Source organism: Aptenodytes patagonicus, chromosome 1 (genome assembly GCF_965638725.1).
Source record: "Aptenodytes patagonicus chromosome 1, bAptPat1.pri.cur, whole genome shotgun sequence".
Lineage (NCBI taxonomy): Eukaryota > Metazoa > Chordata > Aves > Sphenisciformes > Spheniscidae > Aptenodytes > Aptenodytes patagonicus.
This window is the reverse complement of record NC_134949.1, coordinates 205,159,554-205,187,399: the sequence shown is the minus strand read 5'-3', so window position 1 is coordinate 205,187,399 and position 27,846 is coordinate 205,159,554. Positions and strand designations below refer to the sequence as shown.

Here is a 27,846-nt window from a genome sequence, read left to right as displayed (position 1 = left end):
TCAATAAAACAAGAGTATCTCACAACAAACGCTTAGCATTAACCTCCAAGATTTTTGTGACTATTCCAAAATTGTACAAGATAAAAACCCACGTTCCTCACCCAAATTGAACGGTACTTCTCATCAAGCAAAGTGATACCATTCAAATTCTCTCCAAACTTGTCTGCCCCTACAGCTTCATCCTTCAACGGCTTGTGCAGACCCCTCTGAGCATTTCTCAGAGCAAGTAGAACATACATAAGCCATGTTCACAGTATAGTCAAGAACAGTAGGAGGCATTTTAGGCCAGTACTGTTGGCATATTTACCATCAACTGTGTACTGCCTTGTATCAGTACTGCTTTTTATTATTGGAAATCCTTCCACACAATGCTGAGTATCAGCAACTTAGTACTGGCAGCTCCAGGCGTTGACAAAAACGTGTCAGACATCAAAACGCTACAAAACCTTTTTTTGGGCATCACGATGTTCAGAGTCTTGGGGTTTGAGGCTTGTTTTTGTTCTTTTAAAAAAAATTATCTTCCCACCCCTGACCCTTTATAGTAAACACATCACATTTTCAGGATTGCCTGCAATCACAGCTTGATTGTTCTGCAATGCAGGTTCACCTCCCTACGTGCTACCTTGAGAGTGAGCTGGAGGCTCAACATAAGGCTGATCAAAAGTATCATGAAATCTGGAAGTACTTGGAATTTGCTTTAATGCTGAAGTTAGAGCTCAGCCCTGATGTAATAGATGTTTTTGCATCAAGTTTAGTGATAACATTCAAAGTACAAGTCATTTTGAGTCCAACATTTATTCTGGTATGTCCTGGTTTTGGCAGGGATAGAGTTAATTTCCTTCCTAGTAGCTGATATAGTGCTCTGTTTTGGATTTAGTATGAGAATAATGTTGATAACACACCGATGTTTTAGTTATTGCTAAGCAGTGCTTAAGCTAGCCAAGGACTTTTCGGCTTCCCATGCTCTACCAACTGAGAAGGCTGCAGGTGCACAAGAAGCTGGGAGGGGGCACAGCCAGGACAGCTGACCCAAACTGGCCAAAGGGACATTCCATACCATGTGACATCATGCTCAGTACATAAACTGGGGAAAGCTGGCCGGGGGGGCCACTGCTCAGGGACTAGCTGGGCATCAGTCGGTGGGTGGTGAGCAATTGCATTGTGCATCACTTGCTTTGTATATTATTACTATTTTATTTCAATTATTAAACTGTTTTTAATCTCAACCCACGAGTTTTCTCACTTCTACTCTTCCAATTTCCTCCCCCATCCCATGGGGGGGTATGGGGAGAACGGAGTGAGCAAGCAGCTGTGTGGTGCTCAGTTGCCAACCGAGGTTAAACCACGACATGGTGTAATAGCAGACTTGAAAATAAGTTTCAGTTTTTGTGTACACTTCCCTCAGTTTTCTGCCAGTTTAGCATTCACTGAGTATCCCACTTAGTATGCACATGAAAGCACTAGAAGGACTTGATTGAAAACACAAACTTAAAAACAGAACAGAAAGACAGGTGATTCCTTACCACATTCTTTCCCCTCAGCTCACACTTGAACAAACTTATTAACAATCATAGAGTGACTAAGTACCAGATCAGTTGTAGTATTATATACATTTGTATCTGCTCCTGAAGTCACCTTGTGATTTTTATCATCTTGTTTATCCTGATCATCAGAACTAGATGCTAAGGTATGCCAGGAATGCACAGCTAAATGATTTACTCAAGAAGTACCAGCTAAGAGCAAATATTTTCGATAGTCACCAACATAAACACATCACAAGGAAATCTCTAACCACCTAATTCAGAAGCATTCATTCAGTCTCAGCACACCCAGCCACCACCAGAGGTATCCTTTTTTGCAGCCAGGGGATTAGGCACAGCTGGCTAAGGTAAAGAGTCAGAGCTGTGCAGCACTTCAGCAGCACAGCAGAACTGCACATGACAGGGACCAGGCCCTTCCCACTTGTTTCCAGCATTCCTACCTCCGCGATCCGTACATCAGAGGTGGGTACCCAAGACATACCATTCATAAAATTGAGCTATTCTTCACATCACAGATACCATTAAGTATTTTATTACTGAATGGGCCTTTAGGTAACAGATTTCACCAACAGCACTTAACAATTCATTTCTGAACTCTTTGGGTTCCCGGGAACCCAGACCTAAGAACTCATGTAAGTCTTAATCCTTCCTGACCTTTGTTCCCTACAAATCCAACCACATCCCTTAGCAATTATTCCATACCCTTTTGGGATACACCTCTTCTTTTAATTACATCTTTTGCCATTAGATTATGGACCAGAACAGACAAACTTTTAAAGGCTGATTCTTAATCAGGCAGAACACAAGCCTCTTCCCCTCCCCATTCTCCATCTCCCAGATTTTGCTCATTAAGGTAGCCTACACTCCCCAGAAGAGCCTGCCTCAACTCCTTTTTGGCCCTTGTGGGCCAAACCTGCCAGAGCAGACATCACTGCACCTAACAGCAGTACTGCTGCCACTAGCTCTGCATTCAAGCTTCCACTCCTATTACACTCATCTAGCTGTGCTGACAGCTGCTTCCATCAAAAACATGAAACAGAGTAGGCATCACTCCCATCCTCTAATGTCACTGCAGAGTTACTATACATTTCTAACATAACTTCATATTGCACAGAAGTATAAACTACCAGTGATCAGACTTTTCAACAGTACTAAACAGAATGATTTTCAAAGCTTTGCAGCTGTCCTTATTATAAAATAATTTGAAGTTAAATACAGGATTTCTGTCAGTCTTCCATACATTCTGGATTTTCAAGTCTACATCTACTTCATTCCTACAGCTCCAAGTCTCCAAAGGAGAAAAAAACCTGTTAAAGAAATGCAAAGCAAAACTGCAGTCCAACTGCAAATATGTATATAGCCAGAATTAATACCATTTTTTAAAAACTTTATTTTTTTCCTACTTGCTCAATTTAAGTTTCTCTTGAAGGGTATTACAGTTCAGTGTCTTACTATGCTGAAATTAATCTTCATGTTAGGAAGGTATCTAAACATGCTGGCCCAACAGTGAAATAGGGGTCTGAATTACTACTGCTGCTGGTCAAAGCACATACGAGCAAAAATGCAGCTGTTTGTCAGGGACCCCTGACTAGGAGCTCATCTGGACAGGACACCCCTGCCCTAGTGGTTAGCCCTGGCCCTTCCTCAGCTTACACACTGCTCAGGAATAAAGTGGATAAATTATTTTGAGTGGAGCACTGTGGAAAATCTTCAGTTTAAAGATAAGGCTTAGGTCTTAATCTCTCAAGTTCTGACAGGTGCCTACACAAAGAGCATTGGCCACAGCTGAACAGAATTGTTTCAGGTTAGTTTTATGGAAACCTCTTTCAGAGCATATTGTTCAACCACCAAATATTCTCTCTTTAACAGTCTACTTGCAATATAATTCAGTTTTACTATGATTAAGTTGAATTTTCTTTCTTAGCAACTAATCAAGCTAACGAAGTCCAGGATAGAAGTGGTGAGCATATCCTAGGGACCGATGGCTGCAGAGACAGATCTGAAGACACAGGCTGAGCATCAGGATTGTCAACTTTTTAAAAAGTGTTCTACTGCATCTTCATGCTTTCATTTGTGAAATGCAAATACTTCTGGAGGCTAGAAATATATTTTTGACACAGTTCAACATCACATTCACTGTTGGGAGTCCTACTAAAAAGAGCTTTTCCTTCTGTAAGCAGTAAGAGATTTGCACTCCTCAGGGAAGAAGACTCTGTAGAGAAGTTTAAACTGCTAACACTACTGCAGTTCAGATTTTAAGCCACTCCCGTGCCTATGCCCTCAATGATCACTTCAGTGGGTTCTGAGCCCCTGTAGCACCTTAATTCCACACAAAGCGACCACTTAAATGTGTATCTACCAGTTGGTGACCAGCGAGGCACCTTCCTTTCACACAGTCAGTGGGACAGGCAAAGAGAAATGTGGCATAGCACTGGGAAGCCAGCACAGCGCCCACAGCCACATGCAGAGCTCAGAACACTGCACATTGTTAAAAAGCTCAAGAGTTCCACCAAATGAATAATTAGCAACAAAGCAAATATCTCTTCAGTCTTCATACCTCAATGTGGAAAGCGAATAAATACATAGGCCAGGTTTCTGGCAAGCCAATGAGAAGGACTACAAGCCAGAAACCAAATACCACAACTGGCTTAAGTGCATTTGTTCCTGCTTTGGTGACTTCATGAGTACTGGCCACAAGCCACTCCAATTAGCAATTACTCAAGTCTTGTAGCAGCTAGTGATTTCTAAAGTCTTGAATATAGTCCTTTGCAGCTATATTTAGACATAAATTGTATTTGTTATATAACAATTTGGATTCTTAGTACCTTACAACAGAAATGACATTTTGTTTAAACACTAAGTTAGAAAGCCTATGTTTGAGTAACTTCAGGATAAATTCAGTATCACTGAAGCTCACAAGAGTTTTGCTGAGATGAACTGACAAGTTTTCCACCCATTACACCCCACTGTCCCACCCAATATTAGCTTACCTGCTATTTCATTCTAAATGGTTAAAAAAACACTTTAGCATGTTGACTCAAAACATATCAGATTGGTGGAGGTTGCATATAATTATAAGATTTAATCCCTTCTCCCTGAGGCTGCTGTTCAGAGAACAGATTGGTTGAACATTCATAACGCAGCTCTTGTACTGTCGGTTTGCCACACAGTATATTCTGGTGATTTGAGATCATTTTACTGGTGTATCAAACCCCACTAGTTCGAGTTCAGTTTCCCCCCAATCATTAGATCAACTTTTCAAATGCAGGTAATGAGCAGGGTAGTAACTGCTACAACCACTTGCATTTGAGTGTATTTTCCAGTCAAAAGTTCTGGCATAACCAATTTCTGTTCCTTTGTTCTTAGCTAGATGTTGTTCAAGTTCAGAAACCTGCTCTCTGCCCTCCTCCAGGTTTTATCCCTTCAAGATTTAGATAAAGAACCTATTCAAAAGACTCCCAAGATAACACTTGCATCGAGCACCAGTTTTGTTTTCATGAAAACAAAACACTGACAGATGTGCTTAGAACTGCCTGCAGGGTCACAAAGACAATTCTTCTAACAGCCATTTGTTAATAATGAAACAGTAGCTGTAGGTTCTCTTTTAAATATATTTCCCTAGCTTGTATAATCAAAGATTCATGTTCTCTACCATAGACTGGAAAGGGAATTAATTCTCAGAGCCACTCAGCAGCTAGGGAGACCATAGTGTAACCTCTAATAATTTAGTAAGAGAGTTTTCAGTTTCCAGTTAATTTTTTAATCGGATCATCTCCAAGCCACTGTAGCATGCCTCAAAGTCAGGAAACAGTAAACACATGCATGCAAACACATGCAGTACAAAAGAAAAATTAATTTCCAGCCTTTTATTCTGTGCTCTAATGTTATTTGAGTAAGATTAAGGTCTCCAGTGATGAGTCAGTCAATTCATGTTTATGGAACTTCAATGGGGAGAAAGCAAGTATAACTAACAATTTTGATTCCATAATTGTGCACCAAAGGCCATATTGCCACAACATCTACAGAGGACTCTGCTTTTCACATTATACATATTATTTTTATTTAAATATATATTAAAATCAGTAAGTGTGAGATTCATCACCATCTAGAAACCCTCTAAAGGAAGCCTTCCTATATTCCCCTTCTCTGCAGAGTCTTTGACCTGCAAAAATTACTTCAAATATTGCTTTCCTTTCAAAAAGTGTGAGGGACAAATTAAATTGCAGGTGTTTAAGACTCCTGTTTTGCACTGGAAAAGACAGCCAGATTGAGCTACCTCCTGTTTTGTGAGGCTTCCCTCTACTAGCATTAAAGTACTTGGTCCCACCTGCTAACAACCTTTGTTTCAGGTCAGTCTTACAGGAGACCTGACTAGAAGTCTCTTTTCTGCTCCCCTGCAATCATTTCAGCTGCATCCTACAGGAGAAAGATGCTTGCAAACTAGGTTGGTTTTTTTTTATTCAAGGTTGTCACAAAACATAGTATCACAACTTTTGAAAATAAAGGTGTTTAAAATAAACAGGTGCAATAGAAACCAGCCCCTGTATCAGAGGCTTCTCTTTACTGGGCACAATCAACTATACTTAGAGTCACATTTAAACCTCACCTTTTTTACATACCACTTTTGTCCCAATGAGAGTAAGGATTCTGATTGTATGCTAACCTGCCAAGTTCAAGCTGGAGGGAGACCTGGATTGTCTCATTTCTCAGAGTTCATAACACCTGCTGTAGTCTTACACCATCCTCTTCCCTCATTTCAACTCCACTCATCTTTCTGCATGAGGTTTTTCCCTTCAGGCACTACCTCAGGCTCTTTGCTATCTAAACAAAGCAGTCAAATCCGATAACCAAAAGCTATAGCTGTGATAAACAAAGAGATAGTTTCCATAGGTTTATGTAATAGCTACAGCTTCTCAGGGCAAGATATCTTTTCTCGTCTCCTTTTGTTCCACAGACCAATGCTCAGTTCATTCACCCAGATTCCTAGTACACACAGCTCAGGAGGAGAAACCTGATGCTGATGTGAGTTCTTGCCCATAAGAAAGCAGAGGTAGCCCAAAAGCATTAAATGCAGCCCCACTGACTTAGCATATAGAGAGAACTGCAGTTGCTCCTTGAGCACACACACTTCAGCCAGTAAGTTTCAAATTAAAAACCACAAAAAGTGACTGCAGCTTGGAGAAGTTTTCTAGTCTCAAGAACTTAGTTCTCCAAGTTGTTGACGTCTCTGACCAGAAATCCAGCAAGGTACTGAAACATTAATTCATCTCAAGAATTTGACTTCAGGCCTCAATCTTAAGGTCCAGTTAAACAGAAGTGCACCATAAAATTAAGCAGACTCTGAAGATGCAACAAGAATAATCTTTTCCATCTACTACCAAATTTGTGCTGCTTGCTCACCAGTTACTGTGTAAGTATGCATCCCTAGAAGTGTCTTATGGTACAGCTCTAAACACTGTCCCATGTACGCATACTCAAGTGCAGATATCATCTTAAAAAAAGGCATTTAAGACATCTGGCATGCAAAGGAAGAGAGAACAAGCTTTCCATAAAGCTACGTTTCTTCCTAAGTTATGTTGGTACTACCTACCACAAGTGCCCTTGACATTTACAAAGTGCTTTCCTTTCCAGACAGAATTATTCATCAAACAGCAGTCAAAATTAAAGCACAAACCATTAATTTTATCTTTAAGAAAAATCTGGAAGAGGGTAACAGTCACTCATATTTCTATACTAGTGGCTGGAAAAACTCAGAGGCAGACATTAACATTATCAGAGTGAGCCTCTGTTCTCCATGTACTCCAGAGCAGTCTTCCAGTCTTGAAATGGAAGAGATGCAGGACCATATCTATTCTCACTGTAAATTTTTCCACATCTGCAGCGTTGCCAACATATGATATAGAAAAACACAGGAGCTAGTTGCACCTCCAAAGTCACTTTTGCACTTGTACAGCAAGACCACCCCTGCTATGTATACTAGAAATACAGCTTTGTCAGTTGAAGTCATCTATGGCTATGACTTCCGTAAAGACATCCAGGACTACCAGAAGACAGTCCTTCAAATACTGATTTACAAACACTCCTGGAAAAAAAAACAACCTTGCAGCAGGAACAAATTAGGTCTTAGATTTCAGTAGCAGGACAACCAACTTCTTAGTTACCTTCATCCCAACTGGAACTGCCCTCCAGTTAACATAAAACCAATGCACAGAAACTAAGCCTTTAAGTAAACAGAAGCAAGACCTATATACATCTATTATCTGAAGATAAGTGAATAATTACAGTGAACTGTTTTCAATTTTTGTTAACTACTATCCTGACACCTAGCTTGTGCTCTACTACTAACTTGGGCCACCCAAGTTAGCTAAAGAAGCATGACTATTAATAGATAATCCTTGCAATCCAGTTATCAATGCTTTTGTCTCAGTGCTATCAATGCAGTTGCTTCCATATTAAATAGGCTTTCTACTTTAGAAAGCTAAAATATTGATGTAGATAAAGAAGTACTTGTTAACAATTAAATACTATCAATAAAGAGAACATGCATTTTTCTTCCATCCTTTGACTCTTAATATCCTCTTAAGTAAACACCAGAAGTCAAGTATTCACTATGTTAAGATAATTCTAGTTTAAGTAGCCTGAAGCTACTACAGCTGCTTGCATTTATTTGCACTTATATTAACCCAGCATTAACAATGCTATAGAGTTGACTTAGTTCATTTTTTATTTCTAAGAGGCAAGAATGCTAGATTGCTGTAAAGGGGAAAAAAATTAACAAAATCTTTAGACTCACAGGATAAAGCAAAGAAATGCATCCCTCATAACCCTGCGGCAGTAGCACTTGGCCTATGCCTGAGACCGCTGCCTTTTAACAGACTAGAAGAGAACTCATTTACCAGCTGAAACACTGTACAGAAATGTCTTTTAAAACTAAAGGCCACACATGCACTAATCCAAAAGGGAACTGCATCACTTACCAATTCTTGCCTAACAAAGCCCTATGGCCTAACTTACAGCCTTTGGCCAAAGTCTAACTGAGAAGTTAAGGATTCAAAGATGATGTGCTATAGTTACAAGCAGAGAGACCAAACACAGGCTTTTCCCTACAGGTTCTCAAGACAGATTTAACACAGCCCTGAGACTCTTCTCATAAAAGAGGTTCTAATGAGTAGTGGATCCATAGGAACTCCCTTATGAGCAATCCTCATTACATATCAAAAACAACTGTTTAAAAAAAAAGGAATCCACAGCAGGCAGACAGGCTGCAGGGTGAGGATAGCCCTGTTCTGGCAACTGCAGATAATCAGTCTGACCAAGTCTTGGGGAAAGCTGGCTTTAGCTACCACAGGGGAGATCTAGAATAGCTCTAGCAAAATCCAGATTTGCATTAAATGAAAATCCAGTACTCTATCTTCTACCATCATTCAACTTAACTTTCCCTCACCGAGCCTAACTAGACTTGTTTGAAACATGTAAGCCCTGTTAGTTATTTTCACAGCACACCTGCCCTAGACATGCAGGGTATTAGCAGGTACACTCATAACCTAAGCACTGACCAAGAGGCAGCAGGAGGGGAAGATGAAAGACAGCACACAAGATACACCACTAGCAATACTAATAGCACAATGATCACTGTTCAGACTTGGTTAACGAACTAGGCTGCAGATAATTCACTGGATTTGTCAAAGCCAGCTTAGACCAGCCATTTGCTCACTAGGCAGCGCCATGCAGCAGCCATAAGATACAGGGACAGAATTGCTCCTACCCCTGACAGCACAAGGTGGGGGTCCTGTAGCTAAAAGCAACAGGCATGATACGAGTTGCTGAACTTCCATCAGCCAACAGCAATCAGATTACAAAGACTAGCCCACTGCTTTATTAAATTTTAAGAGCACTGGGAAAACAGCAATTAGTTCAGGAGCTCAGGTTTGGTCTCTTCTCATGTGTGTACAGGTTTTGTGGAAGAGCTCAGCAGAAGGAGAACACACATTAGAAAAGCACTGTTTCTTCAAAGTGTCTAATCTATTATACAGACACAGGTATGCATATTTTGTCCTGATCAGACATGGGTGATAACTGTATTGGGGTGAATTTTAACAGTCAAGAACAAAACACAGCAGACTGCAGCCCTAATACCAACCAAACCAAGCCTAAGCAGGTCACTCTGCATCTTGTGACAGATCCTATTGCAAAAGCACAATAAATCCAACACTGTCTTCACCTCACCACTGCCAACTGCTGTCACTGGAAAGGGCTCAGCCAGCAGAAAGCCAGCCATGTCCTACTGAACCCTGTTTCCTTACTAGTGCTACCGACAGCTGAGACAGAGCCACATCTTGAATGCTGACCTGAGTTATGGCATAGTAAGGGGACAGCCCTGCACAAAGTGGAACCAGCTTTGAAAGACAGTGGGGCTCCCTCAGCACTCGAGGGCAACTCCCAACTCACTCCTATGAAATCCCCCAGATGCCTCATATTTTACCCGCACATTTGTCCAAAACAGCAACATAACATCCCAAATCCCATCAGTCCATGCTCTAGAGGATGTTAGCAGAACACCAGTCTTGAGGAAAACATATTTAAATAGCATGACCATGGGGACATATCCTGAGCATGCCGATATGCCACACAGAGCTAAGACTGCCTTTTCAAGGAGACATCAGACTACAAATTAGGGAATTAAGGTTTAAACAACCTCCCTTGAACCCCAGGGTTTCAAATCCATATACCCCTTATTTTGTAAGGGGGGGAAGAAAGACTACCAAGACTGATCCAGAAGTAATCAGGAAGAACTGTTTGATCATCAGGGACTAACTGATGGGTACTGATTAAGCAGTCAGCCATAATCTTCCCTCCCAGCATTTCTTCAAACCACTTCTCTCTGCTTGGCAGCTGTGTAACATGTAATGCAGAAGACAAAAGGGAAGGATCACTTGCAGGAAGAAGAGACTAGGACCTTCTAAAGTTCGTTTTGGCTCAGCTATTGCAGAAGCAAGGCCTAATTTTACCTCATCCTTCTTCTGTTAGATGAAGAACCTGCTATTCAGTACAGGCTTATACATCCAAGTACTCATCATAGATACACAGATATGCCTTTGAATGGGCATGGAGCAGAAACTGCCTGCTATGCTGAGGGGTTTCACTGCTTGCACAAGCCACCAAAATACCTCTGTAAGGCACTGATCCTACCCAAGAGGGTACTCCAGCATCATACTACAAGTTTGATGATCGAGTGTTAAAATAAGAACAGCACATTATTAATCCACTATATCCTTACTACTCTGCTACTTTTGCCCTTCTTCAAGTGTGCTTAACACAGAACTAAGTAGATATGAAAGAAATAATGGGAGAAAAAAAAATGAAGTTGTAGTCTATTCTGCTCACTGAGGCAACATTTTTAAAATAAAAATCATACCAAGCTGTTGATGAAGTACTTAGTAATCAGATGGAAAACCTGACTGCACGGTACCATTACAGAACATACCATGTACCAAGCCACACAGGCTCGTGTGGGTTATGTGGCTTATTGTATTCATTAAAGGTTCACTACAACTGTTAGTGGGACTGTTAATGGAACCATTCAAGAGAGGAAATTGGCAACCAATTCATTCTCACTAATTGCAATAGACTTTCAGCTATCTTACACAGCGGCCAAATGCCTTGCAGAAAACAGCATCTTTGTAACTGCCTAGTGTAATAACTAATAAAATTAGGCTACCATGTTCTTATTTAACTCTTATACTAATTTTTCTAATGTAATACCTACTATGTTGAAGTTTGGCATAATGCAGGAACAAGATTAATACTGTCTTGTTAATCAGACAGAATATTTTAGCCCTCCACCTTCAGACCAAGGACTGTTCAGCAATTTCAACATGGTGGAGTGTTCCCTCCACATACATGCAGAGGACTGCACTGAATCTGAGCATAACCCACACAGACCCATCACTTTGCTCCAGCGAGAGAAACAAGAAATGCTATCCTCGGTGCAGAGCAGACAACACAGAGTTGACTGTTAACAGCAGGAAGAAGAAATAATCCTCAGGCTAACTATTTCAGAGCTCTAGGAGTAACAGATACATCACAGAGTGGCTCTGCTATCCTACATCACCATCACAACACGGATGTGGCATGCAGAGAGGTAACGCATTCCTCAGAGATTCATTTTGTGGCACTAACATACATTTTCTTCCTTTTAAGGCACCTTAAAACAGGAGTATCTATGCTGATGTGAGAATTAACAGCCCTCACCTGGCAGTTTCTAGAGGACTTGGAGGCTAGATTGAGACCACCACCTCCCCAAGAGAAGAGTTACAGCAAGGGGGTGGAAGAGTCGGGGTCTGCATTTCAAGTTTCTTCTATTTGGACCTAAAAGAGTAGTTCCTGTACTCCCAGCCTTGAACACCAGATGAAGAATCCAGTGCAGAACCTCTCATGTTGCTTTGTATCACCAGGGACTAACAAAAACAGAACACAAATAATAACGTTAAAGGCAGCTTAACGAAGACATACATCTGCACAAAGCTCAGGACAGACTTGTGAACTTAATAAAAATCTTCAGTGTAGGACAAGTTTATTTTTAGTTTAATGGACGTATAAGACAGACTTCCAAAACAGAAAATTCAACAGCAGTTCTATGTTTAACCAAGGACAAGAGAAAAGCTGCCATCACACGCCTCTGCCTGTCCCCTGCAGAAAAAGAGCACTACTAACAGATAAGAGAGGCTTACACGTTTTGCAGTATCAGCCAGTCTTATCTCTGCTCTACAGCCTCAGTTAGAAGATCAGATCAGGGATGAGAAAAAAAGCTTATTGAGCTAGAACCTCACGTGGTTCTTTCCTTCTGAAGCACATTATACAAAAAAAAAATATAATTATCACTTATTTTAATGCTGCAGTAATAAGTAGTATTTGTCCACCTGCTACTGTTATGCTAAGTCCTATACTCTAAGTATAGCTGGAGAAGTTTTCCCCAATAAAGTATTTTTATTAGAAAAATCCCAACCTAATAAGTCGTCTTATGCTAGTTATTCTTCCTTGAACAGCTATCTTGTTTGCAGCATCTGTACTGGATGAGTTTTTGAAGTATTCTTTCCTCTTTTTTCCCCTACCATTTTTTTTCCCCACCTCCTACAGAGAGCTAAGAGTCTCAGTGGCTTGATCTCTAAAAGATATCTTATGGTACTTCTACAGATTATTCTGGGAAGCCTACAGATCAGACCCTGAACTGCTGCAGACTGGTGACAGTGAATTTGATTTAGGCAGAGTTATTCTGACTGGACCAGCTGGGGCTATGACCATACATGTCTCCTGCTAGGTTTCACACAAGGCTTATCATTGCCAAACCATTAAACATTTGTTTTCTATCAGATCAGGATTCAGCTTGACCTATTCCATCATTGCTGAGGATTAAGTACATTTGTACTGTATCTGTCTGTCACTTTTGAGACATTCTAGTACCTGTCTGCAATAGGTAGAGTTTTATTGGAACTGCTACCAGAATAAGCAAAGACAAGAATCACAGACCTTTTCAATATTTAATTGTCCAGTATTGCACAGGCTGCTGTGGATTCAGAGGAAATTATGCTTATGACTCACTCATACGCTAGTACTGGAGGAGTTTTTTGTAACAAAGTAGCCCTAGGGAAAAGAGGAAAAAGAGCCCAAACCAAGCACCCACTGCTGAAAGCTGAACATCACCACCTAGCTGACTCCATTTCCAGTGACCTTGCATCCATCCAGGTACAGCAAGCACTGCTGTTTCACTCCTAAGAAAGTCTTAACAGCTAGACTTCAGTCACTCTTCTCTTTCTTTCTGTTCAGTGCTGGGAACAGTTTAAGATGCAGAGTCCAAAAGTGGTTCTAAACTCTTCAGGACAGAGTTTCAGATAGTCTTCAGACAGTGTTAAGCTGTACCCATTCCTGGATTAGATACAGGTTGCTCAAGTTTCTCATTCCTTCATGAAGGAGACACCTTTTGAAAGGGAAATAGTCATTCCCACACCCAGTATCCACCTTTTGTTTTTTTAAAAAATAAGACAAAAGCAAGCAGCCAGTTCTCTCAAATAACTACTGGGGACAAACCGCATATAGCGATTTTTTCTGAAAGCCTAAAAGCTTTCTTTCTCTTCCCTCCACAGACATTTATTTGCTCATATATGAGTAGAAGTCCCTAACTGGTAAGCATCAGTTTGTTATACCATGTTTAGAGGTCTCCAGAAATACTACTACCACATTATTTTCAGACAGCTGTTCTACTTTGCTGTGAATAGTAGAGCTACTCAACGGAGAGAAATCCCTTCCATTCAGTTAGCTCATTGTTAAAACAACAGTTCCTCACCACTAGTTAGCCTTACACCCTAATAAATTTGAAGGAGTCTCTCACATTAAGTATACCTTTCATTTTTAATGTAACTCCTACTATGCAGCTGTTGAGAATGAGCACTGTAGTGCTTGTGTCACACAGTTTAAGTACATATGGCAACAGGAACATAGAATTACCCACAGGAAAGAATTATTCTGATATAGATTTATAATTGTTTGTTCTCAAGGTTTAAGTTTTAGCTATACTGTTACCAAGCAGTATCTAATCACAGATAAAAGAACAAAACCATTACAGTAAAAGCAGACATAGGCTTTGCTTACTACAAGACTCTTCCTATACTTCTGAGTAAACCCCTCCTATCAGGAAAACAGGCTTACAGCTTTTCCACATAGGAAAGTGAAGAAAAAAATAAGAATAGTTAGTATCTACCTCAGAGCACTAGAGGTGAAATCTACTCAACGCATTAAAAACACATTTCTTTAATAAGTACAACCATCCCTCCCCTCAAACCCTAAAATAAACTTACCTGACTGAAATCCAAAGCTGAAAAAAAGGACGAGCCTCCCATGCACTACAGCTTATCCTACTAAAACCTCTACAGACATGACATGCTACTTCCTTTCTCCTCTTTTAAAGTCATCTCATCTGTGTGCATTAGCTTCTCTCACCCACAAATTAGGGGGCTGGGGCTCATTAGTGTAAACAGAGCTGTAATAATTGGCGTCAGATAGAACTTGTATCTAGTTAAGCCTACTTTCTGGTGAGTAGTTAAAGCACAACCTATTCAGCTTGAATAGTCACTATGCTAACCCACCTGAATGAGAGTTTTCAGGCAACTTACTTTTACTGTTCCTTTGATTTTGTAAGTGTTGGTATTATTACAGCTGTCTTTTACAGTTTATTTTTTAATTTATTTGTAATATATGTACACACATGTTAAAACCTGTATAAACAACCAGAAAAGGTTATTGTAATTTTTTTCTCACATTTTAAAGCTTAGTTCTTGATCTCTTAATTGACCTCTTATTATTTGAGTCTTCTTTCACAGTTCTTCTTAGTGTGAACTGATTTTCATTTTTACAGGTGTATATAATAGGAAAACTCCTTAAATATTTCTTCCTGTCTTTTGGTGTATGAGACAATTCTAAAACATCTATTTCTGCTTTGACCTTAGTTTTAGCTACTTGCTTTTCTTCTGTTAATCCAATTCTATTTTTGGCCACAGCCTCAGTCACAGCATAGTCTTCTAGTTGAAGCACTGCCAATCTTCTTAATGTAGGACTTCCCTTCCCCCTTCTTCAGGTTGTTAATGACACTTCTCAAATTTTAGTCTACAAAAACTGATACATCAATTTTCTTATTAGAATTGTTTATGTAGGAGCAGAATCATTGTTAATAAGCTATTTAAACAAGAAATAATGCCAAAAAACTGCAAAAATATAGCTTATAAAATGCCCTTGTAAAAATAAACCTTTACAAGAAATAAAGGATTAAATACAAGGTCATGCTCTGTTTGTCTTTTCCAGAATATCCAGGTGGACTTGCTTTCATGATGTCTGACACCACCAAAGCCGGATGGCAACTATGAAAAAAATGTAACCCTAATGACTGCAAACTTACCTGACTAAAGAAACCTTTTCATGTACCATCTTCTATTTCCCAGCACCATACAAATACTGTGTAGCTGCCTGTAATCTTCATATTGACCCTATAAGTAGATAACTAAAATTATTCCCTTGCTCTGGAGACACCGATGACAAAATACTTGTAACTGAAGTGAAACAGCTTTAGCTCCCCGTGAAGACAGAAGCTACCACATCACCGTTGTCCTTCTCCACCTCAGTAAATTTTGTGGCTTCTGCTTAGAGTACTAATATTTTATTACTGAATGCTAGTTCATGTACTAATTCTGATGAAAATAAGAAATACGGTTGTTTACAGTTGCTGAGTCCCAAATTAATGATGGTGTACACTGCAGTAGAACCATCTGCCCTGTCTAGACATGAACTGGGCCATGGAAATATCATCTCATCAGTGGGCAAAACTGATGTCCTGATTTGATTTGTAGCCTGTAACAGAATGAGGCAGAAAATCAGCAAGATGTCTGTGTGTAAAGCACTGGGTGTCTTACAAGGGACTTTAATTAAAAAAAAAAAGGTTCCGGTAGGAAGAAGGTGTAAGATTAACTCTTGCCTCTAGTTGTCAGGGATGTCTCTACATAGGAGATGGCACTGATAGCCTGATAAAGGAGATTAATGTCTCTTTAAACAACAGCTGTCATCAGCAGGAATGGCCAGTGCACAGAGCCTGGGAACCTGGCTGTCTAATGAACCAAAAAGTACCAAAAGGAGTAGTAAATTATTTAAATCCCATGCTATTTAGCACTAACACAAAATTGCACTGTCTCAACAAAATCATATCAGACCTATTATTGCAGCTATTTTATTCCCATTTTCCTCTCTTTGGGGTTTTGGCAAAAAGCCCTCGAAGAAAATAGTTTAGGTAATCAGCAAGCAGGCCAAAACTTCAACAAAACTATCCAGTGTTGAGGACTAAAGAATCATCTTCTTCTTTGGAGTCCTGGATGAAGTCTTTCTTGATGGTGAAAGTTTAGGATTGTTGAGGTCTCTCCTGCAGTTCAGGCTTGGAACGCTTACTGCTCTCTCCCATGCCATGCCACACGCCATCCTTTGCATCTAACTCAAGCTCCTACCAGAACCAGTGTGGGTAAGCACACTTAAGGGAGATGGCATGGAGTCAGTGATGGTAATGGATAGCAATTTAAATGGCAAGTGTGTCTACTGTAAGACAAAACAGACTTCCTCATCAGCTGCTTTCAATGGAGATCCTGCAACTAGAGACCTTCTTGGATCTACTGTAGGATCTGGGATTTTGCAGATCTCCTATGAGATACTGTGTCAGAAGAGAGGGAATGGTTCTGGGTAGATGCTGTATATGGAAGATGCTGCGTACATAGTCCCAGCTAACAGAGACCTGTGATAGAAGGGCTCCCTGGCACGCATTTAGGGAAAGCATCATCTGTGTTATTGGGCAATTTTAGGTTGACAGCATACATTACAACTCACAGTAGGAAGCTCTTGATAAATTGGCATTAGGAAGGTTGGGAGACATGTGCTGTCCTACCACCTGCGTAGGTAATGTGTAAAACTCCCTTGTGGTTTGATCACCAGCTGTATCCAAAGGCTGTCCATATGCCAGAGCCAAAAAAATAGACTGACTGGAATTCAGGATGTCAGAAAATACAGTCCAGGCAGCAGGGCACTCTCAGAGTTTGTATCTCTTTCTGCACACAGTCACACTAAAAAAATCGAAGGCAGGGGCTCTCTACTTATGTATGGTTTGTAGGGACATACACATTTTCTTTTATCAGTTCAGACTGCTCCCGCAGACAGTCATGGTTGTGCTGCTTGTAATGACTTCATGTTATCCTCTTTTGACTTCCAGAGAAGGTGATTTATTTTGTTCCTGTTGGCAGGACAGTTAGGGATACTGACTCCCTCCTTCCCCTTCTGCTACTGTGCTCTTCCATTATTTTACAGTTCTTGTGTTACTGCCTTTATGCACTTTTTGCTATTTTCCAAAACAATTATTGGTCATTTCTGAGCAAGAAATTAATCTGAAACTCAAATGACAGCAGACATCACAGATCACCCAATCCTAGCATGGTAAAAAGGAAGTACTGGAATATACTATGTTTGATGGTTGTTATTGTTCAGTCAAAATCAGATATTAAGTGTGGGTGCTATTTTACAACCTGCTCCTGGAAAGATCAGTGTATACAGTCTATTTTCTGCCCATGAAGTTCCTGGTTCTACTTGGTGTCTAAAAACACAGACCTAGAAGCAAAAGCTTGTTTAAAAGTTCAGATCCACCTATTCCAGATGATTATTTTATAGTCCTTTACATATACCGATCAAATTCAGTCATGAGATCAAGCTAGATTTCTTTCCCACCACTCCTTCCGGACAGCTATTCTGAACAGTTGTCTGATGTTTAGAAATATACTTATTACTCTCAGACTAAATGTCTGTGAAAGTCTGTTCTTGCACAAGCACTATCCTCTAGTTGAAATCATTTTTCTCTCTTGACTATATGTACAGAAACTTAACTGTTTAGATGACAGCTAGGCTGACAGAAGCTTGTGTTTAGTAGCTGGTAAGTAAAATACCAAAATATTGTGAAGCTCACAATAAATACAGAAGTATTGGCCAAACTGAAATGACACATTCTGTCCTGAACAGCTTCATCACAATCCAAACATCAACTATAGTGGCCCCTTCAGTAACGTGGATCTATATGTTACGTTATGAGATTACATTGCCCCCATCCTCTCCAGAAAATGTATTTTTAATTCTTCCTATTATAGGGGCTCAACGCTCTATATAAAGACCTGAAATTATGTCCAACTCCAATTTCTGAAGATGGGACATATCTAAAATAACTCTAAAATAATGAGTTCCTTTGCACATTTGCATGTTAATAAATTTACCAATAATTGCACTTTCCTGAAGTGTCTTAATTTGGGACCCCACCCCCCAAAATATTTTTGCTTTTTCTGTAAGAAACTCCTTCTGTAAGAACTCTTTCTCCTCAAATCCTTCAGATCTTTCTAGCCACTCCTTTCTCTTTCTGAAGACCGATCACTCCCTTTTGCTACCCTAATGAAGATTTGTAGGGTTTAAAATCTTTTGAAAGATCAGATAAGCAAATTTCAGATTTGTAAATAAAATTACTTTCATCAGAAACAGAGGGTAAGAACCTTTTTACTTACTGAAGATTGTGGGAAAACTTCAGCAAGGGTCAGGATTTTAGTTAAGGAGTGAAGAAGCATGGTCGTCTGCATTCGAGAGATGAGGAATTAAAAATCAAGACTTTCCAGTCAGTTTTAAACAATGTGTAAGGCTGCCTTCTCTCCCTAGCAGAACCTATACACTAATTTCACTAATCCTAAGGATTAGGATGAGTTTGATTGGGGGCAGGGAGGGAGAGGGATAGCGCACTCTCCTCCTGTCTGGTCTGGTCAGCTTTCACAAAAGCTCTTTTTTCCCCCTATGACCAGGCAGACAAATGCCACAAGGATGGCTTCCAGATGCAGACTTGTATTAGTGAAACTCTGGGAACAAGATTTGGCTGTTAATCTGTAAAGCAGGACTGGTCCTCTCCCCAGTCTGGGGAGCACCCGCATACCTTAATTCCCCTGTCTTTCTGTCCCTCTTCAAAAAAAGGCACCAGGATTGAGGTCAATGTATTTCAGTTCAGTAGCCACGCGACCCCTGAAGCAGGAACTATACTGAGCGTTCCCAGTGATGCAGAAATGTTGAGTAAATGACAGCTGGCTTTCAGTTTAAAGCTTCCAGGTCAAGTCCTGATTCCCATCTGTGTAACTGATATGACAAATGCAGATGTAGCCTCTGTATCTGTTCCAGAGTTATGATGGCTGCTGTTGACTTTGCACATATTCTTTCAGCATCTTTTGTCTCCCATTTACAAATAAACTGCATCTATTAAGTTAAGGTGACATTTGCTTAGAGTATTTAAAGGCACACAAAAGCCTGGGGAATTTGTTTCATATATCCTTTTTGTAAGCATCGGGTTGAACGTTCCTAAATCTCACAGGCAGAGAATGTTAGATTGCCTTCACTGTGCTTCGTATGAATAGGCAGAACAGTGCTGGGTCAGCAGGAGGTAACACCTGAGCCCTCCTTCTATTCAAAGTAGCACATGAGTCAGGGTGGTGTTACTGTAAGGAGATAAACACTTCTGCTTTCACTCTTTACGACTACCTACCTATTTAAAGAAATCAAATAAATGAGTTTGGTCGTCTGCATTCGAGAGATGAGGAATTAAAAATCAAGACCTTCCAGTCAGTTTTAAACAATGTGTAAGGCTGCCTTCTCTCCCTAGCAGAACCTATACACTAATTTCAGTTGTGTTAATACCGATTTACAACACTCTAAAAAAAGGTAGGTTCATCAGACCAAACCCTTGGCTAAAACAAACTCATATAACTTTGTTGGAACTATTATGACTTACAAGTCTGACCCAATCATAGCTCTTCCATTTTAGTCAAGTGGAAGACAAGTTCTCGTTCATTTGCACTTTGCACTGATGCCCCAGTGCAACAATTTCCAAGTTGTTAATTAGAACTAAAAATAACAAAAACATCCTATGTGAGGTTGGAAAGCAGTGGAAATGTATTAAAAAATCTACAGTATGTCTTGTGATTCTTCATCACAACATGAAGGTATTGAGACTAATTTACTGACACTTCATGGTCTTTCCGATTTAAACTGTTTTTAGTGCTTATTGCAAGGACAATCACATTGTTAAGAAACACCTCTAGCTGTCTGAAAAACCTCCGCTGAATGTCATATGGATGTATGTGACATTCTATCTATATGGATTATGTAGCTTCTCTGAGTGCAAATAGGTGGTTTGATTGTGTCACTCATTAAAATCTGTATCATGTCAGCTTTGCCTTATCATGCTTTGGCTCGAAATACAAAAATTAGCATCTTCAGTTTTCAGGTGTGCTTGCTCCATTCTAGCTTCCAGTATTCAAATTAAAAATGTCCAGAATCAAAAATTACTGCCATGGTAAGACATGGGTCTCAACCAGTGGTCTGAGAGCCAGGAGCTTCCAACCAGGCAGGCAGCTATCCACTCCTTAGGCTGGAAAGAAACTGCTCAGGAACTGTTTTAGTAGTCAGAATTCCTTATGAAAAGGTGGCAATAATGCTAATCAAAAATCTGAAAGCTTTCCAAACAAATACTGGAATAACTGTTCGAATAAGAAGTTTTCAATACTGATAGTTCATTTTTTATTTTGCATTTAAAAAAAACCAAAAACCCTTTATACAATTTTAATTTTTTTTCTCAATCTTCCACCATGGCAACAATCTTTCACAAGTTATCCTTTGAGCGTACCAGCTGAGAATCGGTTATCTAAAGCTCCCAGATGTCATGTCTTGTATACCTGCGACTGCTCCAAAAGGCTTAGCTAGGAAAGATGGGAGACTGAAAGGAAAACATTTATGTTGATGAAAAGGCCAAGCCAAACTTAATTAATGGCTGTCCCCGAAGTAGAAAGCTGTTGCTGCAGAGATGTTCAACTGCCTTTTCAAAGTCTAATATATTGCTCTGCTGTACCAGCTATACATACAAGAGACATTTTGTGATCAACTATCCCTTAAAAGAACCTGTCGGCAATCAGGCTCTACAGATACTGTCTGTAACAGCTATTCTGACATTTGTACTACTACAAACTAATTAAAATGTGCCACAATGCAACATGGTGCAGGAAAACAAATAGGAAACAGTAATCTATTATAGTAATAAAGCTAACATAGGCACTTAGAATAGTACTTCACAAGCAGCAAATCAGTCCTCTCAGATTCAAAGATTATTTAGAGGGCATACTTGACAGCTCAGAGAAGAATGGTCAAAGGGAAATGAACCAGCTAAGAGTACCACCGTGTAGCTAGTCTACCGAGTATCACTTGACAACCTTCCAGAAGAGCAGAAATGGATGACATAGTTGTTTATAGGGCCCTCAGCAAGTCTTCATTACAATAAAAATGCTTTGTGAATTGATAACTAATTGGAGAGTGATCAGTTTGAGATGCTGCCATCAATTTTCAGATGATCATCCAAAACGCCATGCAGAGTCAATGGGAGCTGTCAGCTTGGAACTTCTTGGGGAGGGAAGAAGAGTTAATTATCAAAAAAAAAAAGAGTGCTTTAAATCAGCATCATTTCTGAAGCCATAGGTTTCCATGTAAAAACTCCCTACAGAGTTGGCAGAAATCAAGACTGTACTCAAACCTCATGGCAATGAAAATGCAATACTGAACGACTATTCTTTCTGTACCCAATAAGTGCAGTTTCATTGTCTTGGAGATATTCTAGGACCATGAACAGACAAGCAGGTTTCCTTGCAATGATTTTACTGTCAGATGTTTTAATCCTGCATGGAATTACAACATTACTGCCAAACCACACTAGCAGGGCAGTACTTCTAGATCTACCCAGAAAATGAGGATACTGACTAACCCAGCACAGGGAAGTACACTAAAAGCAGATACTGCTAGGGAACTAAAATCTGAAACAAAAGTCCTGTGGAGAGAGAGTGGAGCAGAGAAGGAATAAAATAGTTCCTATAAATAGACAGCACGTGTCTGTTTTCAATGGAGTTATGAATATAGTCAAATAACATAACGTAAGAGAGTTCATATATTGGCTATGCAGTGGGGTAGAAATTTTTATTTTTATTAACTACATTCCATTTAATTTAATCTTAAAAACTGAAGGTTAGTTAAATCTCTTCAATTAACTCCTAAATAACTGTGTTCCCCATCGTCTGAGTGGTTTGATCTTTAATGGATTTATTCATCTCACCTCCCCTGCCACAGTAAGGCAAAAAAGTGTTTCCTCTGCCACACTACTTAGGATCTTGTTTCTATATGAAATCATTCCACAGTAACTGTGTATACAACATATTTTTCTAATTCAGTGTCATAAGCAGATGTATTTTAAATTCCCTCCTATCCTAATGCAAACTAACTCTCACAGCCAGACAAGCTTTAAGTGAGTTACACAAGACAGCAGAAGTTCGGGTTGGCCTCCAGTTAGCCCCGTCGCTGTCACCACCTCACTTTACAGTTGAGCAAGATCTCACACTGCTTGAGAAGACTCCACTTTGTGCTACTATAAAAACATAGTAACATAAAACACGGGATTTATTGTGATGAGGTCTTGCTGAAAAGGCATAATTGTCACTGGTGTTTATGGAAATAGGATCGGGCCTTTGATGTGATTGAATAAGCTGCACATTATACTACGCTTGTGCCAGTTAAACATGGATTAAAGGAAACAGGAGCTCCGTAACACTTACACATAATTACCACCACACAGTTTGAGTGTGTGCATAAACACACACGTACTTTAGTCTTCACCTGGAAAAATTTCTCATCATAGGGTAGAATTTCTATGTGCCAACACTATGGTTGCAATTGTCTTGCTAGATGTTTCTGTAACTCTTGGTCATGTTAATGGGCATTAAATGCATTTGCTGAGGAAGTACACCCCTCTGCTTAGTGCCCACTGTCACTACACCTGCCAGGTACATTTCTCAGAGCAGAATAGGGCTTTTGCTTTTAGTTAAACATTTAAATGCTAATATTTTAGGAATCTGTTAGCTCAGCACTGTGCTGACCCCTTTCATAGGGTCTGTTTGCTTAAAAATACATTCAGGAGAACTACTGATCTGCCTGCAAAATATGATATAGACATCCCCTGAGTACAGGTGACTTGAGCAAGCTTCACGGTGAAAGCTTTAGCCTTCACTGTGCTTCTTACACTGTCTGAACCTGACCTCCGCAATACCAAAAGACACCTTCTTTGAAGCAGCAACAGCGATATGTAAATAGTGCAAAACTGACTAAGTATTTCACCTATAGCTACTGTGTGTTTTACATATATCTATAGGAATTATGTCTAACCTGTAAATGACTACAGATGAAAGCTTTGAGCAAAATACAAGTGCCTGTGTGCAATCATAACTGCTCCGTATGACACTTCCCAACAGTTGCAATCATGATAATGTACTATCCCAGCACAAAAATAGGATCTAGCTCAAAGAGGTTCTTACATAGACATTCCTCTGACAAAAGAAAGAGACTGATCCTTTACAATCAGAAGGGAGTACGAGTCTAAGAGAAAGACACTGTTCTTAAGACCAAATACACAGCATAAAATATAAGCAAATATTTCAGGGGAAATGTAGATGGAAAAGATATGAGGAGTATGGTTTCATACCATGAAATTATGTTTATATTTCAGCTCCTCATGTCCTGGGAGAAGATTCTGTCACTACCTTTACACTAAAAATATTTCTTCTTGCTGATGTGCACCATTGAGCAGTTGAAAAAGACCACGGTAAATGACATCAAGATCATTTGTACCTTTAATCCATTCTGAAGTTGGAATTTGAAATTTTTTGCCCTAAAAATAAAAATGCTATTGTGTAATCATCCAATGTGTTATTGACAGTTGCTTATTTTTAGTGACTTTAAGGAGGCAGGAAGGAGAAGAACAAGTTAGTCTTTGATGTCTGTGGTTCCAACAGTAAAGAGCTGGAGACTTCTTTGAGAATAATTTAAATCTAATCAATTTAGCTCAACTGGTACAACATTACAGCAATAAAAAAATTTAGTTGCACAAAGCCAAAAAAAAATCGATTAATGAGCAAATGCATAAAAAAGAAGAGGACTGATCATTTGAGTGGCAGGAGGTGACTTGCCGTCTCTAATTTCTTTTCACATCTTTTCTGTGAAAGCTTTTCTGTGAAGTCCTTTGTACCGGTGCTAAGCAGGTTTAAAATTCTACCAAATATACCAATTAAATTTTATACTGTATTAGCACATGTGGAAGCCATGCTACAAAATGCAAGAGGGTAGAAAATCACAGTTGGATCTGATGTGAAAAGACATCATTAGACCATCACAGAGGTACTGTTCTTCTTGACTAAAGAAGAACATCTATAAGCTACTGAAATACTTTACACAGTATGAAAAGAAATCTCTGTGACCCAAACTAAAAGCTAATACTTTAAGATTACCAAACTCCCTCAAAAGTAAACAGGACGAGCAAACAGACGACAAGTATTTAAAGCAGGAAACGTCTTCTCTTCTAAAAAAGAAAGAAGGTAGAATATTCTGATACATAGATGCCAAGAAAACCACAGTGGATGAAGACAAGGTTACCTGACCCTAAGGATGACAAAAGGGTGACCAATCCCCCCTCCATGCCATTCAGCTCAGGAAAGGTCTTCAGATTTTGCAATGCCACCACACAACCACATCTGAACTGATTTTCAGCTGACAGTGGCTCTCCAAACATGTGCTTTTACAGTTGGGTTCACACAGCCCAGAGCCCCTCGTAAGAACCTTTTTGGTCCAGACAGACAGCGGGTCTGCACACCAAGCCACAGCATGCTGTGAAAAACAGAGCGCTCCTGCCTTTCTATGTCTGTTCCCTGCTGCCATCTGAGATCATACAGGCTGGTAGTGAGCCACATCAGCACTGATCCAGGTGACGATGTAACCATCTGATGGCTAATGTTGACACAAGCAAGGCAATGGGAATACACAGGAAGGGGGAAGGCAGGACCCTCTGGGTGGTAGAGAGATTGACTCTGGTTGTCCTAAGCCAATTACAATCATATCCTTTAATAAGTCTATGTAATAAGTTACACAAATCTCTATTATGTAATTTTATAGGCATTATATATACCTATACTAGATATTACTCTGTTATCCTTCAGAAAAATATTCTAAATAGGAAAGACATTGTTCAACAACTGAGAAGCAGCGATCTTAATGCTAACCAGCAATCCCCATCTTTCTTCAAAGTATCATCTAATTTGGATTTCACTGAAGGGAACATGTAAAAGAACATGTAAAAGTCTAAAGCTGTGTATAGGTAAATCCCAGCTATAAGATCTAGGTGCCTCAGGCACTCAGAGCATGACTGAGGTGCAACTTAACCACCTAGATCCACAAGAATGATTTACAAAAGCTGAAGCTTAAACTCTTTATGTATCCCATGTTCAAGCTAAACATTCTCCAAGTGCCAAGAATTCAGCATCTGAAGGGCTGGTTATGGGTAAGGGCACCTAAGTTTGGATTCCAAACATTAGGTGGCAAACAGATCTGCTGGACTACAGCTCTGGGAAAGGAGCCTCCCTGCCACAGGACAGGATTTCAGATCAGACTGAAGTGGACACAACCCCAAGCACTGGAGAGTGGATTCTGCTTAACTGTGACTGTTTCATCTGAATGGCTTACACTGCAGATAAGGAAAGCTGGTAAAGTGCTAAATCCTAGTCTGAAGCCTTACCTATGAGCTAGCATTACACGCCTCTTTGCTTAGCATCCTGCTCACTTCAGCAGCTATGCAGAGGTCCCTGAGGTTCTGTCCTCTGTCCTTATTAGCAAGCAGTGAGGCCAAACAGGGGAATATTAGTGGAGTGACCAGGCTGTGCAGAGGAGCCAAAGGGAAGGTGGCTTCTCCTTCAAGCTATCTCTAGCCTGGTTCCATGGGCTGAACAGCCACGAGTGACTGGAAGACATCTTCCAGTTCAGCATCATCCAAAAGCAATCAGCACATGCTCTCCAAGGTGCTCTGAGATTTAACCCAAAGGAGAGCTGATCTGGAAATGCACTTCAAAAGCACATTCTTTATTCAAATAAAAAGTGCTGAAGGAGCATCATACTGCACCCTGACTCACCACAGAGATTGTACTAGGCATCTAAATATTTTGCACAGGAACGAGTGTCTCAGCCTTTTACTGGACCTGTCCATAAGTCACAGACAATGTCACTGAGGCTTCAGCTATCCCTAAGTAAAACTGATACCACAAGTGAATTCTGAATGCACCTTGGTCCTACAGAAGTCAGTGGAAGTCCTTTGGGACCAGAATTACACCTTCAAAGTATTCCATTTTCGTCTATTTTCTTATGAATGAGTTGGAAAGCATTTTCCTAAATGAACCTCTTGAGAAACCTTGTAATTTACCTCTCTGCAAGCTCACAGCAGTGCCTGGTGCTCTCCCCACTCCTAACCACAGGATGGAGGTCCCTGACCAGCTCAATGGGATGCGGGGCACCCCTGCCTCCCCCCCGCCCTGCCAGCAGCATTACCCTGTGACCAGATGCAGAGCATGGAATTTTCCTGTCAGAAACTATCATAACCAAGAGAAAGAAGGGGAACAACGCCTTGCCCCCTCCGTGGTGCTATCACGAGAAGGCAGCATCCAGGCTGTCCGTTGGAGGTTGTCCACCACTTGCCCTGACCCCAGCGGCTCAGGGAAAGGGTTGGCAATGCCTGTGCAGCAGCGGGCCACGGCGGCCCGACCTGTGGTGTGCAGGGCCTTGCTGGCTGGGTGCCCTGCGGGGTGTGGGTGCTGGGGGGGGGCAGGGGGCCCTTGTGGGGTGCAGTGACAGGGGTGGCTGGGGCGTGAGGAGGCCCCGAGGGGTGCAGTGCTGGGACCGGGGTGTGGAGGCGGGGGTAGGGTGCCCGGTGCCCATGGAGCGCGGGGGCCGGGGGGGGCAGCGCTGCCCTCCCCCGCCGCGGCCCGGCGAGCCCAGGGGCCCGCGGCACCTCCTTCCCGCGCAGAGGCCCCGAGGGCGGGGGCGGCACTGCGGGCTTCCCGCCGCCGCCGCTGCTGCAGCCGCTAAACACCCCGGCAAGGGCGGCGGAGAAGGGGGCGCGGACGGTGCGGCGGCGGGGCCGGGCGGCCGGGCCATGGAGGCGCCGTCTCCCTTCCCCTCGCGCTCCTTCCTCCGCCGCGGCGCCTCCTCCCCCCGCCGCTCCCTCCCGCCTCGCCTGGCCTCGCCCTTTCCTCACCGGCCGAGGAGTGGATCTTGGAGGATTTCCGCTGCAGGGACATCCTCAGCGCCGTGTCCAGGCCGGCCCTGTTCGGCATGCTGCGGCCGGGGCGGCAGGCGAAGCCCGCGGCCGGCTAAGGCGGCGGCGGCGGCGGCGGCGGGCTGGCCATGGGCCCCCCCTCACGCAGACGCCGCGCTGCGGCGGCGGCCGCTGGCACCGCTGCGGCCTGGCTGCGGGGGCGGGCGAGGCGCTAAGCCCTCGCCGGGCTCGGCTCCCCGCCGGCGGGCCGGGGAGGTGCCGTCCTGAGGAGGGGGCGAGGCGCCGCGGCAGTTGCTGCGTCCTCCTCCACCCCTTCCCTCAAGGCCGGGGCCAAAGGCAACCCCGCCGGGAGCCGGGGCTACCTCTCCTTCCCCGTCCGGCACGGTGGAGGGCCGGGCCCGGCGCGGGCCCGCGGCTCGCCGCCGCAGCCCCCGCCGACACCACGCCCCGGGGGACACCGGCCGGTGCGGCCCGACGGCTCCGGGCGCCTACCGGGCTCCTCCGCTAACGCCACCGGGGACAAGACGGGGT

At 41.7% G+C, this 27,846-nt stretch overlaps 1 protein-coding gene across 2 annotated transcripts in view; it reads right to left on the bottom strand.

Annotated features, from left to right (window-relative positions):
• Positions 1-27,846, bottom strand: part of ATP8A2 (ATPase phospholipid transporting 8A2) — a 339,748-nt gene extending 311,902 nt beyond the window's left edge. Inside the window, exon 1 of one of the 2 annotated variants that reach the window (XM_076328069.1) lies at positions 27,808-27,846. Coding sequence is in view for 1 of the 2 variants with exons in the window: in XM_076328066.1 (XP_076184181.1) it covers positions 27,295-27,373 (79 nt within the window). In the remaining variant the exon portion in view is untranslated. Of the gene's footprint in view, positions 1-27,294; positions 27,374-27,807 lie in introns of those variants that run through there. The other variant, XM_076328066.1, reaches the window with a different exon arrangement.